Below are 15,310 nucleotides of genomic sequence, written 5' to 3'. Positions count from 1 at the left end.
CAATAGATTCTACAGTATTAACTGTATTAAACTAATGGACACTTATATATCAATAAACAAATACTGTTTCTCAACCTAATTTTGAAAAGCAGTATTTCTTGAAACAGACTGCATAAAGCAAAGCTCACTCTGCTGTTCAGTAGTGCAGTAATCTTGCTTCAAATATCTCACTCAGGAACACGATAGCTGTAAGAAGACCTATGCTAATTATTAAATGTAATCAAAAGCTTATTTTTTCAAATTGGTATGTCAATTTGGGATTTAATTTAAAACCACAGTTTATACTAAATACTATATTTTTAAAACTAGAGTATCATACAGTGAATACTTCCATTTGACTCTTAACATTCATTCCAACTTAATCCTTTGACAGCAGGAATTGGGATTTAAAAGAGAAGGCTCCCATCTTATGTACATTTCCATTGAATAGGAAAGTGTGCATGTTGCTTAAATGAATTATTGAATTCATATAAGATATTGGTATAGAATTTTAATGCGAGTGGATAAAATTTGTTTGTCAGTTTAAAAAAAATAGCAAATTTCAAAATAAAATTTTTAAATGAAGTTGTTTTTGGCAAAAGTAATTATCTAAAAATGCTCCTTATTCAAAGATATGCATACCCCTTTCTGTTTTAATCATATCTCATTATTTACTGAAAGTCATACTTTTATTATTCTGCCTTTCACCTAATCAACAAAATTGTTAGCAAATTTATAAATTTAGAAACTTAGTGTTGAATTTGTGAGGGACAAAAAGATCACAACTTTGAATGCAGTTCTCAGGTTGTCTGCAACACTGGCATTTAGAAAGTCATTTTGATTAGTAAAGTGAACACATTTGAATTGGAATTTGGAAAAGATCAATATGGAATTACCATTATTGCAGTTTTAATAGATGTTTGGCTTTAATATCTTAAGTTCAATATACGATAAATGGCTTGAATTTCTAAAAGGAAATCTGTAGAGGTAAGTCTAGACACTGCATTCTTGCCCACTGTGGAGTTAGCTGCTGTTTAAAGAAAATGTCATTGGTTCAAGCTCATCTGTGATGTGGTAAGATGTGATCTCTCACCAACGTAGCTGTTTTGACAAAAGCTCCAAGTGTAGATGCAGTTATACTGCTAAAACTGTGCTATTACCAGTGTAATTTGTTTTGTATGGGGTGGGGGTGTAAAATAAGTTCTACCAGTGAAAGCATAGCTTTGCTGGTATAAATTGCCTCCATACCAGGAGCACTTTGCTGCTGTAGTATAGTAGTGTACTTGGACTGACTGGTAAAGCACTCCTACTGTAGACACAGCCTATGGTTTCACTCTGCCAAAGACACTGACTAATAAGCTGTATTTATTGATACACCCAATAAAACCAGCATGGCACTGTAAGGTGGGAAACTGAGGCATGAGTCCATCCAATGTAGGCTTAATTAGATATTTGCCTTTATTTGTAAATTTTCAGACAGAATCATTGTCACTTAGTGTTTTATCCTATATAACACATGATAGGACCATATGGAATAGATAGAGGCCCAACTTACCAAGTTCCGGAGTACCGGGAAACTTTTCACTTCATGATGGTCTCCGGACTGGTGCTCTCCAGTTTGGGCCCTTGCTCAGTTGGGTCTTTATACAATCGTCTGTCGTCTTAGATATCCAGTTACTCGTTTACCCAAACTTTCATAGGTTGTTTTTCTTCTTCAAATGCTTATTCATGTTGATTCCATTGTAGGTGTGTGCACCCCTTCGTGCATGGTCACGGGAACTTTTTTCCCTTCAGCAGTACCCGGAGGGCTGGCACCGGTGCCCCCTGGAACACTGCGCACATGCCATGGTATATGAGGCGCTGCCAGCTAACAAATTCAGTACATATGTAGCATCCTAAATTATTTGTTAACCTTAATTTTTCTTATTTGAATTGAAAAGGAAGAACATGCCCTAATGTATATTTTCCAGACATGGGTTTTAGGAGATTTTTGCTCTGTTTAGCATCAGTGCTCGTAAATCATTGAAAATCCTTGTAATCAGTTTCTATTGTTACAATTTGAAGTACTTATTCAGTCTAGGGCCTAGATGTTTAATTGTTCTCTAACCGCTCTGAAAGTCTTTTGAAGTATTAAAATACCATATGACTGTAAGTTGTTTTTTTTTTAAATTGTGTTTGTAGATGCCAGGAGAGGTGATAAAATACAACCCATGTAACCTGTAAATATTCTACAAACTATTCAACTTGGGATACTATAGCACAATCTTCAGGCAACATGGTCAAGTTGCTGGAAAATGAGACAGGGAGTTAAGACATTAATTCTTTTCCCATCGCTGCCACTGATTTAGTGTGTGACTGTGAGCAACTCAATAAATTTTTGTGCCGCAGTTTTTTTCCTCTGTAAAAAGGGATAATACCCCCTCTAAAATTCTGATATTGACATCAGAAAATGATTATAAATATGACCTGGTATATATAAAATATACTTTTTCTATAAGAGCAAATATATGTATTTGAGTGTGTTTATTTTTAGTCTTATGTTGAGTAGACACTAGTGATTAAATGTTTGTTGTCATATTCATGTTAGTGAGACTTAAAATTTGTGAGTTAATAGAATAAAGTTGCTCTAGTAGAGTAAGAAAGTTCATACGTGATCTGAAGGATTTTAAAATCCAACACTTATTACTTTACATTAACAGAATACCTGGGGTAGAATTAAAAATGACCAGTATTGTAAAACAAGTAATTTCCTCTTACCTACCAAGACCTGATTTCAAAGTCTTCATTTCTTCAGCAAGAATTCATGACAGTAGAACCAAAGTAATGCCAGAAATGCTGCTTTAATAGTCAATGATGTCATCAGCTCTTGCAGTAGAATCAAAATCCTAAGCGTTGTCGGGTAAATGCTTCAGTTCACTTTTTTAATGTTTGTGTTGTAAAGCTATCCATGTGTGAAGAACTCAGTATTTTAAGTGTCACAATTCTTCTTTATATGTGAAAGAAACTAAGAAAAATGAATTTAAGTTTGTGGCTTATTGGGAATGTTTCTTGGGGGAAAAAATTCAGATGCTCTGTTGCATATTCACGTTGCAGTCTCTGAAGATAAGAGATTTTTCCTTGGAGTATCAGGTGAGCAACATTGGACACTAATTTAAAATGTCTGATGCTTTCACATTTTATACATAAAAGTAAAATTTAAAATAATATTCAGAATTTGAAAAATCAAAATAACCTAATTTTCCCCACATTTTAGAATATCCTCATAAATATGGACCACAGGGAGGTTGTGCAGATCATTCCGTATTTGAAAGAATGCAGAAGTACCAAATGACTGCTGTAGAGGAACCAATAACACAGGTACAGCATATAATGGATCGTATTAATAAAATGAAAAATTAAATATTGGTTTTGCTCCTCTTCATGTGGCCAGTGTGCCTTCACTCTTTTTGTGGCCCACCTCACCAGCTCTCCACGTTCAAAGGTGTCCATACAGTTGCAGGGGACATCTCCAGTTTAGCAGAAGTGTCTGAAAAATCATTTTCCTATCTTTAAATGGTTTATATTTCAAAGGATTATTTAAATGTAGGTACACAAGTCTACATTCCAGAATACATGTATAGTATATATGCCAGTTGGTATGTTATGTTTGGATAAAGGAAGGTGCGTATATGCACAGTTACTTGGGTTTCAGTTGGTACACAACAAGAATATGTTTTGGGTTCAGAATCGGCATCTGGGTAGATGTTAGCTCAACGTCTTAGTTGTTTGACTACTCTTGCAGTATTATGGAGTGGCAGTAGTCACACGGTTGCTAATGAGTTTCCATTACAAATCAGACTTTGCTTCTGCACCATCTAAAATCTGCAAACAAAGTCATGTCTGCCTTATCACTGAAAAGTTAGTCTCTCACAGTGAAGAGCCTATTCGTTTCTTTTTGTCTGGTGACTAGCAATTCAGCTTTAACTCATCAAAGACTAATGAGCTTCTTAAAATTTTTGGGGACAGGGAAGAGGGGTTAGTCCCTGAAGAGCAATCTATTGCTACAAGCTGCAGGGGACCCATGAGTCTTCTCATGTCTGCAAGTAACTTGTTTTGTTACGTGTAAATTTTTTGTACTAGATCTATCACTATGGAATCTGAGCACCTTCCAGAGGTGAATTAAGCAATATGAGTGGAACAGGTGTGGGGTCACAGTGAGCCTCCGAATGCCTGCAGCAAGCGATGGAGGTTTGAGTGAAAAGGCGCTTAAAATTTACCCAGTGTGAGCCTATTACTTTGGTGGTCCTAGGATGCACAGGAGTTTAGTTGTTTCTTATAAAAACCTTGGGAGATCGACAAGGAGGAGGGGAGAATTGCCCCTCTGTGCTGTCCCTCGTAACCTCCTTAGTCTCCTAATTTCTGCCTGCCTACAGATCTTAGAATGTGCACAGAGGAGAGGATCCCCTTCTGGCAGCAAAGGGTAACAAACTACTCTTTAGTGGATCTTAGAAGATGCATAGTTGAGGGCTTCCACTTCTGTAGACCTCAGGAAGAAAGAAAATCATTCCAAGTCCTTTGCTCTAGATATTAATTCTGAAGGAAAATTGGTTATGAAACGGTTAAGGCTGCAGATAAATATCTGAGTATTACCTTTCAAGAATCTTTTAGTTATTTTTTTTAAATGCTAAGAAATTAGGTTGTACTTCTTTAATAAGACATTACCTTCTTAAAAAAAGAACCCAGTAAAAAAGAACCCCCAGTAAAACCAGCACAGAGCAAACTAGTACCTGAATACCATAATCTCCATAAAACTGAACATGATCATATAATGTAAAAACCATTATTTTTGGAATCTCATTCTTTCTTCTATTGGACTATGCCTTGTTCTGTGGTTTGTGTCTTATTTTAATGAAAACTAAAATTCACCTAATTGTTTTAAATAATTTCCTTTAACATATTCCACCCGTATGTTAATTTACTTTTGGAGCTTTCAGTGAGGAAATCGTACAAATAAAGCAAATTATACCTGAAACATTCTCTTTTTCATTCCCTACATAGTCTAGAAATGGAAAGGGCACAAAGCAAATTATATCCATTTCCATTACCTAATTCAGATGCTGATGGTTTACATTAATTTTACTTTCAACAAACCTGTTCAGGTGGGATTTGCAAAGTGCTTTAGTGTTTTAGGAGCAAAAGTCTTACTGAAAATTGGTGAGAACTGTGCTAAATCACCAAGATGCTGTTGAAAATTGTACCCACGGTCCCTTATACTACAGTATTTTCAACTTTATTTAAATGATCTTAGTTAATAAGTCAATGTGGTAAATGGAGTCTTCCACAGTTAGCATTATCCAGCTCAGATATTACAGAATCATCTCTTACATTTTGGATTTTCTGAGTCTTTGTTTCTAGCTAAAAACTTTCTTTCCAGTATTAGCAACATCTTGATCCCTACAGTGAACTGTTTTGACTGTCATGACTATTCAGAGTTGTCAATTAGATTTACCTTCAGCAGTTAGATGACACTGTGCTGAAAACGGCACTTGCAGACAAATCTCTCTTTACATTGGGGCTCAAGAAATTGCTAACGCTGCTGCAATTGAGCCAGTGCAGTTGGATCCAGTGTTTGGAGCAGCAGGACTTTTCCCCAATAACTGCCTCGTGTAGACAAGACCTACAAGGGGATGATAGGCTATAAAGCAGTAAATGGCCCTAAGGCAAATGTGTTAGCCAGTAGTGCTCTGAGTGGCAGAAATAGTGGATATGTTATTCTAGGCTGTTGTTTGGTGACACTTCATACCATATTCAAGCACATATTGGAGTATTTCAGCTTATTCAGGTTGATGACTCTTCAGGTAGTTATGATCTGCAGTAACAACCTTTTTGTTAAGGGGAAGAAACACTTACATAATCAGCTCTAGAATTTCTATCTGCAAACTGGATTTGTGGTGTTTATCCACCATTGCAAAGAACTACATAGTTTTCTATTATGGTTCCCCAGGTTTTAAAGACAGAGATCCTGTGGTATCATGGTACAAAAGCGTCTCTGTTTTCATTGGCTGTATTCTAAACTACAGGGCTAAGCTCACAGAAGAGTTCTGACTAAATGTTCTTATGAAATAGATGACATACTTTAGGACTAGAAAGTATACATAGCCTAGTTCAAGATTTTAAGAAACTTTTATATAATAAATAGGATATATAGCTCTTCATGTGTTTTCCTCTTAAGCATGCTGCACTCACGTAAAACATGTTCATGTTTTTAAATGACTTCAATTTAAAAGAATATGTACAAAATTAATGCTTCATTGCTTTCTACTATATATATAGAAACCTTACAAAGAACATAACATCAATGGTCCAGAGCTTTTAAGAAAAAAACGTGCAGCTCAAGCTGAAAAAAATACTTGTCAGCTCTACATTCAAACGGATCATCTATTCTATAAGCATTATGGAACAAGGGAAGCTGTGATTGCACAGGTATTTGTAAGCCTTTAGTCACTATTTCAGGAGTCTGTTCTGTCTTTTTCTCTTTTTTTAGGGAAATAGTCTAGACAAATAAATGCATTTTTATCATGGTGTTTTTCATGTTCAGGTCTGGACACTCTTGTTCATCTGCTACTGCCATCCTGGCATTATTAAGGCCGCTTTCTCATTGCCCCACCACAAAGGTACCGAGTGCCCAATGTCCAGAGGTGCTGGGCACTTTGACCTCTCTTTAAGGGGAGCTCTGGGTGTTTAGACCCAGTGAAAATCAGACTACAAGCTTATAATTTGTTAGGAAAATAGTTCCTTCTGATAATGTCAGACTTGTATGGCAGTCTGAAAAAAATGCCATGTTAACATTTCAAAAGAAAGCTACACATTGTAAGCTCTGAGCATTTTCAGTTAATGACAGTGGATATGTCAGCAATGCAGCTGGGAGCATGCCTTCTAGGTTGGGTAGACAGAGTCATACTAGCTCTGCTTGAAAATAGCAGTGTTGCCACAGCAACACAGGCAGTGGCTTAGGGTAGCCACCCAAGCGCAAACCCAGAGAGTCAGGAGGACTTGGGCTTGGGTGACTAGCGAGAGCCCCACTGCCTGTGCCGCAATGTCCACGCTGCTATTTTAGTGTGCTAGCTCGAGTGGAGCAAGCATGAGTTTAACTACCTGTGCTGCCAGGCGTGTTCCCAGCTGCGGTATAGACATGCTCAGTAAGACCTACTCCTATAGAGGCAAGTTCAGTAGGTGGTTAGAGAAACAGTAGGAAGAAACTAAAGATAGACAACCCTCACTTATTTCAACGACTTCCTAGCCAGGAAACTTTTTGGTTCCTCTTCTGTTTGCTGAAAAATCTAAGTAACAAATGAACATGTTCTTGAAGTGTTACATAGCTTCACAGCCTACTTTTACATCTGATTTAATATAGATTATTGGTTCCTTGTAGTGTACAGCTATAACTCATTATGGGTAACATTTTCAGAAGTGCCCTACTCCCATTTTAAAAAGTGAGTTAGATACTTCATCACCTAATTGAAAGTCAGTGGGGCTTAAGAACCCATGTCTCTTTTGAAAATGGGTCTTGGGCTTCTGAGGGCTAGATCCACAAAGGGACTTAAGCTTTACAACACTTTTAGATGCCCAACTGCCCAGTGGAATCCTCAGCCCCTATTTAGGCACCCTGGCTCCTTATACAGTGCATGGTGAGAGTGAGGTGCCTAAGAATGGGATTCACAAAAAGCCAATAAGCTGAATGGGGAGCAGCCTAAGCTACCCAGTAGAAAATGCCAAAGAGAGGGAGGGGTGGGGTTTAGGCCCTATCATTCAAAGGCAGTTAAGCACCTCCCTCCATCCCAGATTTAGATGCCTTTTTCAGCTCAGCATTCATAGCCGTGAACCCTCTCGTGGAGTCATGCACTGGGCTTTATAGTCAGTCTTTGGTCAAATGGATGTCTATTTATATAAAATGGAACAGCTTCAACAGGATAAATTGAGTTAAGGTACTCACCTGGAATGTGAGAGAGCTGTGTTCAAGTGACTACTCTAAATCAGGCACAGTGGTGATTTGAAGATGGGTGTCTCCCATCCCAAGTGAGTGCCCTAGCCATTGACTACTGGACAAATATCCACCCTTCCCCCAAATTCCTGATCTGGTCACCCCCAGCTGGTTTTTTGTGTGATTAAGTGTGCTTGGAACACATCTAGTGGATTGGGCCTCACAGGTGAGAGAGGCACAGGAAAGCCTATTTTGAAAATCCTACCAGTGTTTAGTTGCAATCTAGGGCATTGTGCTGCTTGGTAGCATAAAGACTTAAGCAGTTTTGCACAGGCCCACTGGCAGAAACTCAGGTGCCTAGAGAATTTAGGTGACTACAGTGTTAGACACCAGCTGAGTGAGGGTTTTGAGGGTCTCATTGACCCCTAAATATTGGATATAAGCACTTAAAGTGTCAGTTACAGACCTAAGTCCCTTTGTTCCTTTGCACCCTTAAGTAACTTAAGTGCTTTTGAAAATTTTATCCTGTATTCTTAAGGCAAATGGTTGATTTTCATATTTGCTTTAAAAATAAAATAACATGCTGTGACAATTTACAATTACATTTTGTCTAAGACATTGCCAGTGTATCAGTATTTAAAATAACGCAATCCTTTGAGGATACTTTTCACAGTACTTTGATGTTATGGTGTTGAATGGTTGTCACAAGCAAACATATTATAATTATTTCCAGTTACTTGTATTGGGTGAGCAAAGTTAATTTAACAATAGGGGATTTGGTTACTATCTAAGCTTTTTATGGTCTGAATTATATAATTTACTTTAGATGTACACTAATTATTCATTAAGGGTACTTTATTAAATATTAGTGAAAGTTAACACTGCACGTTACCTTGCATGTGAGGACACCTGCTGTTAATGTCATTATGTAGTATAGTATATAGAAAACATATTTTGACTGTAAACACTTCAGCTTGTCTCTTTCTGATTAATAGATATCCAGTCATGTTAAAGCAATTGACACAATTTACCAGTCAACAGATTTCACAGGAATCCGTAACATCAGTTTCATGGTGAAACGAATAAGAGTAAGTAATTCTGTTGTTAGTCATACGTTTTGAATGTGAGAAGTGTGTGTTTAAGAATTATTGCCCTTTAACTGTCATTGCTGACTATGATACTTTCGTGTTAAAAACAGTCTGTTATAATTGGCCTCCTACCTAATTTCTTCAGTGCTATTTCGATCTTAATATTCACATTGCCATGGCTTTCATTACAGCCTTGTGATGTTTCAGTTCAGCATCTGACATAGCAGACTAACTTAAGGGACAGAGCTTTTCATATATTGGTTATCAGCAGTGATAGGAAAGGAAATACAATAGAAATATAGGTGTTTACTTGAGGGCTGTTACAATATTAAATTTTTTAAAACTGCTTATGTTTGAGGCTTTAAACCAATGGTCACTGCAGAAATCAAGCTTCCTAATTTTGAAGTCCAATTTATCCTTAAATGCTCCTTTCATTGGTGGGAAAAATGTAGTCGGTATATTGATATAAAGAAACATAAACTAGTTGTTAAAGGTGACATGCAAATGAGAAAACAATTGTGCTTGTTCCCCTTTTGCTGCTTTCACATACAAAGACCGCCTGAAATTCGAAGTGTGTGATAGGTGGGGGGCTTCTGCCTTTAACATTAGAAATTTAGGTCTTTTAAACAGGGTTTGTTTATGTAGTGGAAAGAGCGGATTAATTCTCTCCAGCACAGGTGAAATTCTCTGACTCTTCTTATGCCAGAAGTCAGATTAAGTGATCTTGTTGATTTCTTTTGGCCTGACGATGCATTAATTTACCCTGGAGTGCTATTTGACATCACAAGATACCAACTAAAAAGGGAAGCAATTGAGGGGAAGGGATTTTAATCTAGGTGTGTTAAAATTTATTTTTTTATTTTTTAAGTCTATGTAAGTAATATATAAACAGCTTGGGAGAAAGAAGGTCTTTGTTGAAGAGTCAGCACTCCAGCCTCTTCAATTAAGGTGTGAGGTAGCTCACAATACACCAGACCCCTGAAATGTTCCTCTGGAAAACAAATAGGGAAGATCAGACCAGATTGGATCACTTGATACCTCTTTAAAATAAGGTAAAAGCAGGAAAAAAACTTGTATGAAAAGGTTGCCTTTATACATCATAAAAAAGCAAAAGACTAAAGCACAATTTAAAAAAAAACTTCCTTCTGCAGGTTGCCTTTAAGGCTCCAGCTTTTAGAATAACATAAAATTGCTCTGTGCATAGTAGCATACATTGTGGAATTCAGTTTAAAAAAACAAAACAAAACTCTGATCAGCTTCTGCCTTAGTGCATGTTTGTGCCCAAAAAAATATCTTTGAGAGACTTCCATAGTACAGTGATCTGAATGGAATTTTTTATGAATAGCCCATAATACTAAAACCTAGTTTTAAACTTTGTTGGGGATTTAATCTAAGCATGCACTTTTACTCTATAAGACGTTTTTACAAATCTTTCTTGTTCATAGATGTATTTAAACATTCTGATCTTTGACTGTGCTGTGATGTAGCAAGTGCCATCAGTGTACATTATAGGATGTAATACAATCTTTTTGCTCCAGAAACTTGCATTTAAAGTAGATATACTGATCAGCTGGATAACCAGATGAAAACAATCTCAGAAGTATAAAATTAAGGTTATAAATAAACACTTTTTTGTGATCTTGTGGATGAAATTTGTTTTAAGGAAGCATTTGAATGAAGAGATGAGAGGGTAATTTGCCACATAAATGTCGTTACATGGTCTTATGAAACAAGTTCACTTTAGGACTCAGGATTTTCCAGATAGTATGAATTGATACATAATGTCTATAAATCTTTAGATATTTGACATCATAGTAAATTGTTAATAGGAGGTCTTTCCTAGCAAGCTTGTATTAACCAGACAAAAATAAAGTGTCTGATTCAGTATACACTTGAATTTACTTTTAGATCAACACAACTGTTGATGAGAGAGATGGTTCCAATCCCTTCAGATTTCCTAACATTGGTGTGGAGAAGTTTCTGGAGCTGAACTCTGAGCAGAATCACGATGATTATTGCTTGGCCTATGTATTTACTGATCGTGATTTTGATGATGGTGTCCTTGGTCTGGCTTGGGTTGGAGCCCCGTCAGGTAAAATCCATAACTAGAGTACTTTCTTACAGAAGCCAAGTATTTTAAGTAGGCGCAAGAAAGAAAACTATAAGCTATTGACTTTACTGAAATACTTCCAACATTATAGGTCTGACTCTTCACAGTTTGATTATGTATGAGTTAAAATTATGTAAACATCAATACATCATGTGCCACTAACAATTTGAGTCATACAAATTCCCCGTTTCATTGCTTTCCTTGCACCTTACTTCTCTGGGCAGATACTTGAATATGTATAAGTGACCAAGGAGATGAAGGAGCCAGAAGTGCTTCAAATAAACTATAACTAGGGCTCCTTGCATTTTACAACTCTAAGCCAAAAAATTCACATCATGCCATAGATTTGTACTCCAGGATCTCTGATTTTCGGCTCTTATGGATACAAATAACCTGGAAACCCGAACAGAGTATAAACCAATGCAATGATGTCTGCAGAGACACTGAAATAGTATCTCTGTACTTTCTAGATGGTTTTTTAAATTTCACTGAGACGCTCACCAATTTCATTTCAACCACGTGTCTTAATTTTCAGTTTCTAAATATTCCCTGATAGCACTTTTTTAGATAATTTCATCTGGAGAAATTTAATGGAACCTTCATGATATCCTGCATTCGAGCTACAAATGTCTGCTGTTGCAGTTCTCTCTTATGCCTGCTCAAGTCTGACATAAGAGAAAATCTATCTAGAGACTGACTTTGTCCATTGGACAAATATCATTTACCACCTGCTAAGGAAAGTCTTTTCTTCCATGTGGATAGACAGCTAGCTCCCTCTGCAGAAGAGAGTCAGTATTGTTAATGCAAAACAGCAGTTGAATAATATTGAAATATTGGAAGTAAAAAAGTCTAATGGATGGAGAAAACTAGTCGCAACATTCTTTCAATCTAAGTGATTGTACCACACTTAACTCTACAGCAGTATTTCTCAATTGGTGTTCCGTGGAAACCTGGGGTTCCGCGGGAACACTGTTGGGGTTCCGCGAGCAGCTGTTCTCCGCGCCGCCGAAAAAGGGAAGATGTCTTGGATTTTCCGGTGGAGGGTATCCAGTGTAAGTGTAATTTAAGTGAGAAATGCTGACCTTTGCTTATTTCGACATTTGAAGACTGCTAAGAGTTTGGGGGCTTCCGCAATTTTTTATGGAGTTCAAAAGGGTTCCGTGGCCAAATTTAATTGAGAAACACTGCTCTACAGTATCCGAATGCCAAATGGATGACCAATCATACTTTCCTGTTTTCATCTCCTTTTTGTGACCAGAAGATGTAATTCTTGTGCTAAGATAAGATGATGCTTGGTTTTTCCTCCAATATACTCAAAGGGTTTTTCTTTAGACAAGTCTGACATTAGGACTGACTCTTCACACTTCTGACTGATGATATATAGCTGCAGTGCTGCCTTTTTATTGTCTTCCTAGATTACACCCATTTTATTTTCTGTAACTTTTTTGGTCAATCAGTTAATCTGCAGATGAAATTTAAGCTTTCATTATGCTGTGGATTTTATTTACAAAATTGCATTCTCATTAAGTTGGGTGGTTTTTTCAGTTCTAACTGTAGTTCTCTTGATATTTTTTTTTTTTTTTAAATGTGAACTTGGACTTGTCATTTTGATTCCCTGAAGCACAAAGCTGTCTTAATTGATGACTGTTTGAAATAAAATAATTAAACGCTATAAAAGCCACAAGTTAGTAGCTTTTATCCCTTTATTTAGAAACTCAGTGGCAAGAAAATTTCCTTTTTGAAGATAAACAAGTAATTTCTGATAGTCTTCAATCTTCACAAACTAATTAGATAGTATGTAAAATAAAATATGAAAAAAACAATTTAATCTGTAATTGGGTGAAGTAACTAATAACTGAGAACAGGGACGTGGCTAGTGAGTGGAATCAAATTGGAAGTTGAAGCAGAGGGAATGGATGAAATTTTGAGTTTGATTTGCTTGAAACTTACGAGCTAGACATGTGAATCAGTTAATCTTGTTCAGTATCACCATTGAATTCACTAGGTGACTGTTCCTTGTTCTCACTGTAGTATATTTGAAAGGTTGCTGATCACTAATGAAAGACTTTCAGAGTTTTTGGCCATGTTGTCTTTCACCCCATGTTGTAGTAGTAGCAGATGTTTATGTTAAGTGGTGACCTACATGGCCTGGAGTTAGGGTTGTTGGTACAACTTCATTTTCAGGAACATTAGGGATTGGAAATATTCAGCATATTCATTTTTTAAAAAAAATGTTCTTGAGTCGTCAAAGAATAACAGCTGCTGCTTTGGCTGCCCATATTGCTTGTTTGTATAATTGATCCTTTAGGAAATGCTATGTTTGCGATGTTTGGAACACAGTAGTTTATAAGATAGATGGTTTGGAAGTGATTAGTCTGTATGGCTCCTCTTATTCTTGGATATCTTACCAGTGTTGTATGTTACATGTCCAGCCTCAGAAATAAGATTCTAACTTCAATTTCCCAATATGATGTCCCAGGAGTTACTACCAGATGAGAGATTAATTCTTCATTTCCTCTTGAATGACCATTTTCCTATTGTGAGAGTAAATGTAAAATTTTTTTGAGACTTATAATGTCTCAATAAAAATTCCAGCTGTGTCAATCTAGGCTTGTTAAAATTTTCATGGTTCCACAAGTTACATTAATTACATCATGTCTAAAATACACAATATAAAAGTTAACTATAGTTATGACTGTTATGTTTTTTGCATTCCCACACCTGAAAAATGTTCTCATTATTTAAAAAAAAATAATAATAATAATAATTTCACCACTATCTGATCAAGGTACTATTTTTAACTATTTATTTAGGAAGTTTTAACAAGTTTACAAGTCCATGCCATGTAAATATCGGAAACAAAACAATTATTAAAACAGTTAGCTTTTGTTTAAAGAGGCATACAAGGAATATAGTCATTAGATATTTCTGTGTAATAGGGTGTTACTATATTAGAATGAGCATCATTACAACACCTATAGTATGCCATTTCTATTGATTTAATTAAGTTGAGTGAAATTTCAATGTACACGTTTAACAGCTTAGGGGTGTTTATTAAATAATGTTAAAAAACTGGATAGGTATGCTGGGTTTTTTGCAGGTGGATGTACTTTGTCTGCGTATTGAATAAAAGATCACCATAAATCTTCATATCTATCTTTTTTCCTGTCTCTTTTGCTGGGTATGTAACTGATGTGTTAATTTTTCCATAACCAGAACCCCCCTCCCTTTTTTTAACTGTTCCTCTCTGGTTGGATTATTTTTCTTTTTCCAGTGAGTGTCTACCAATAGCTAGGAATTACTACCAGATAAGAGATTAATTCTTCGTTTTCTCTTGTGTGACCATTTCCATTAAAGCCCTAGGAAGAGTACCAAGGGGTCTTTGGTAATAAATACTCAATGATTTGTGATATTTGATTATGGATTGCATCCCAATACTCTCCAAGGATTGGACTGGACTTCATAGATGCATAAAATCTCCTCCTTCACCATACTTTCTCTAATATTTATCCCCATTCAACCTATATATATATATTTTAGCCTGATTGGTAGGTAGGATAGACATATGAATTGCCATACCAATCAGACAAGAGATCCATCTAGTCCAGTGTACTCATTCTAACAGTGGCCCTCACCAGATGCTTTAGGGGAAGGTGCAATGCTGGTGATTGTCCTGGTGAAGAGTCACAGGAAATTCAATACCTAGTTCTAATGACCCTTTAATACTCCATGTAAGTGGCGCACAGGGTCTGTGACCGCTGTTTTGGCCCATTAGCTGAGGAAGCATGCCGAAGGGGAGGGGTTGGGGTGATAGAATGTAGATTTTACAAACACCATTCACAGGAACTTTACCTGCATAAAACCTACTTAGTTGATGAATTTCATCCTTAATGCATGTGAATCTGTTAGCTGGTTAGCATTCAGATTTTATCTCACATCTGTACAGGATTTCTTAACCAAGGGGGACTGGATGACCAACAGGTGTTGGATGTGCAGCTGAGAGAGGTTTTGTTAGTCTGTTTAAGAAGGCTTTTAGGAGTTTGATCATTTTAAGTAGTATGAATGAAAGATAAGTTGTCCTTTAAGACCTGCTGCATTGAAATGAGGGGTGAATATAAGGTAGATAATAAGGCTCCACTTTCAACTTTTTACTCACTGACTTATAGATGCTAA

The 15,310-nt window shown here is 36.5% G+C and overlaps 1 protein-coding gene across 2 annotated transcripts in view; it reads left to right on the top strand.

Moving 5' to 3' along the window:
- ADAM10 (ADAM metallopeptidase domain 10) overlaps positions 1 to 15,310 on the top strand; it is a 100,174-nt gene that overhangs the window by 55,820 nt on the left and 29,044 nt on the right. For both annotated transcript variants that reach the window (XM_067555941.1, XM_067555942.1), the window contains exons 5-8: positions 3,233 to 3,336; positions 6,292 to 6,441; positions 8,935 to 9,027; positions 10,936 to 11,119. In XM_067555941.1, the coding sequence (XP_067412042.1) occupies positions 3,233 to 3,336; positions 6,292 to 6,441; positions 8,935 to 9,027; positions 10,936 to 11,119 (531 nt within the window). The remainder of the gene's footprint in view (positions 1 to 3,232; positions 3,337 to 6,291; positions 6,442 to 8,934; positions 9,028 to 10,935; positions 11,120 to 15,310) is intronic.

The sequence above is a fragment of the Emydura macquarii genome, unplaced genomic scaffold (assembly GCF_026122565.2).
Source record: "Emydura macquarii macquarii isolate MOO-44397 ecotype Brisbane River unplaced genomic scaffold, CSIRO-AGI_Emac_v2 contig_1644, whole genome shotgun sequence".
NCBI lineage: Eukaryota > Metazoa > Chordata > Testudines > Chelidae > Emydura > Emydura macquarii.
This window is presented reverse-complemented; position numbering and strand designations above follow the sequence as displayed.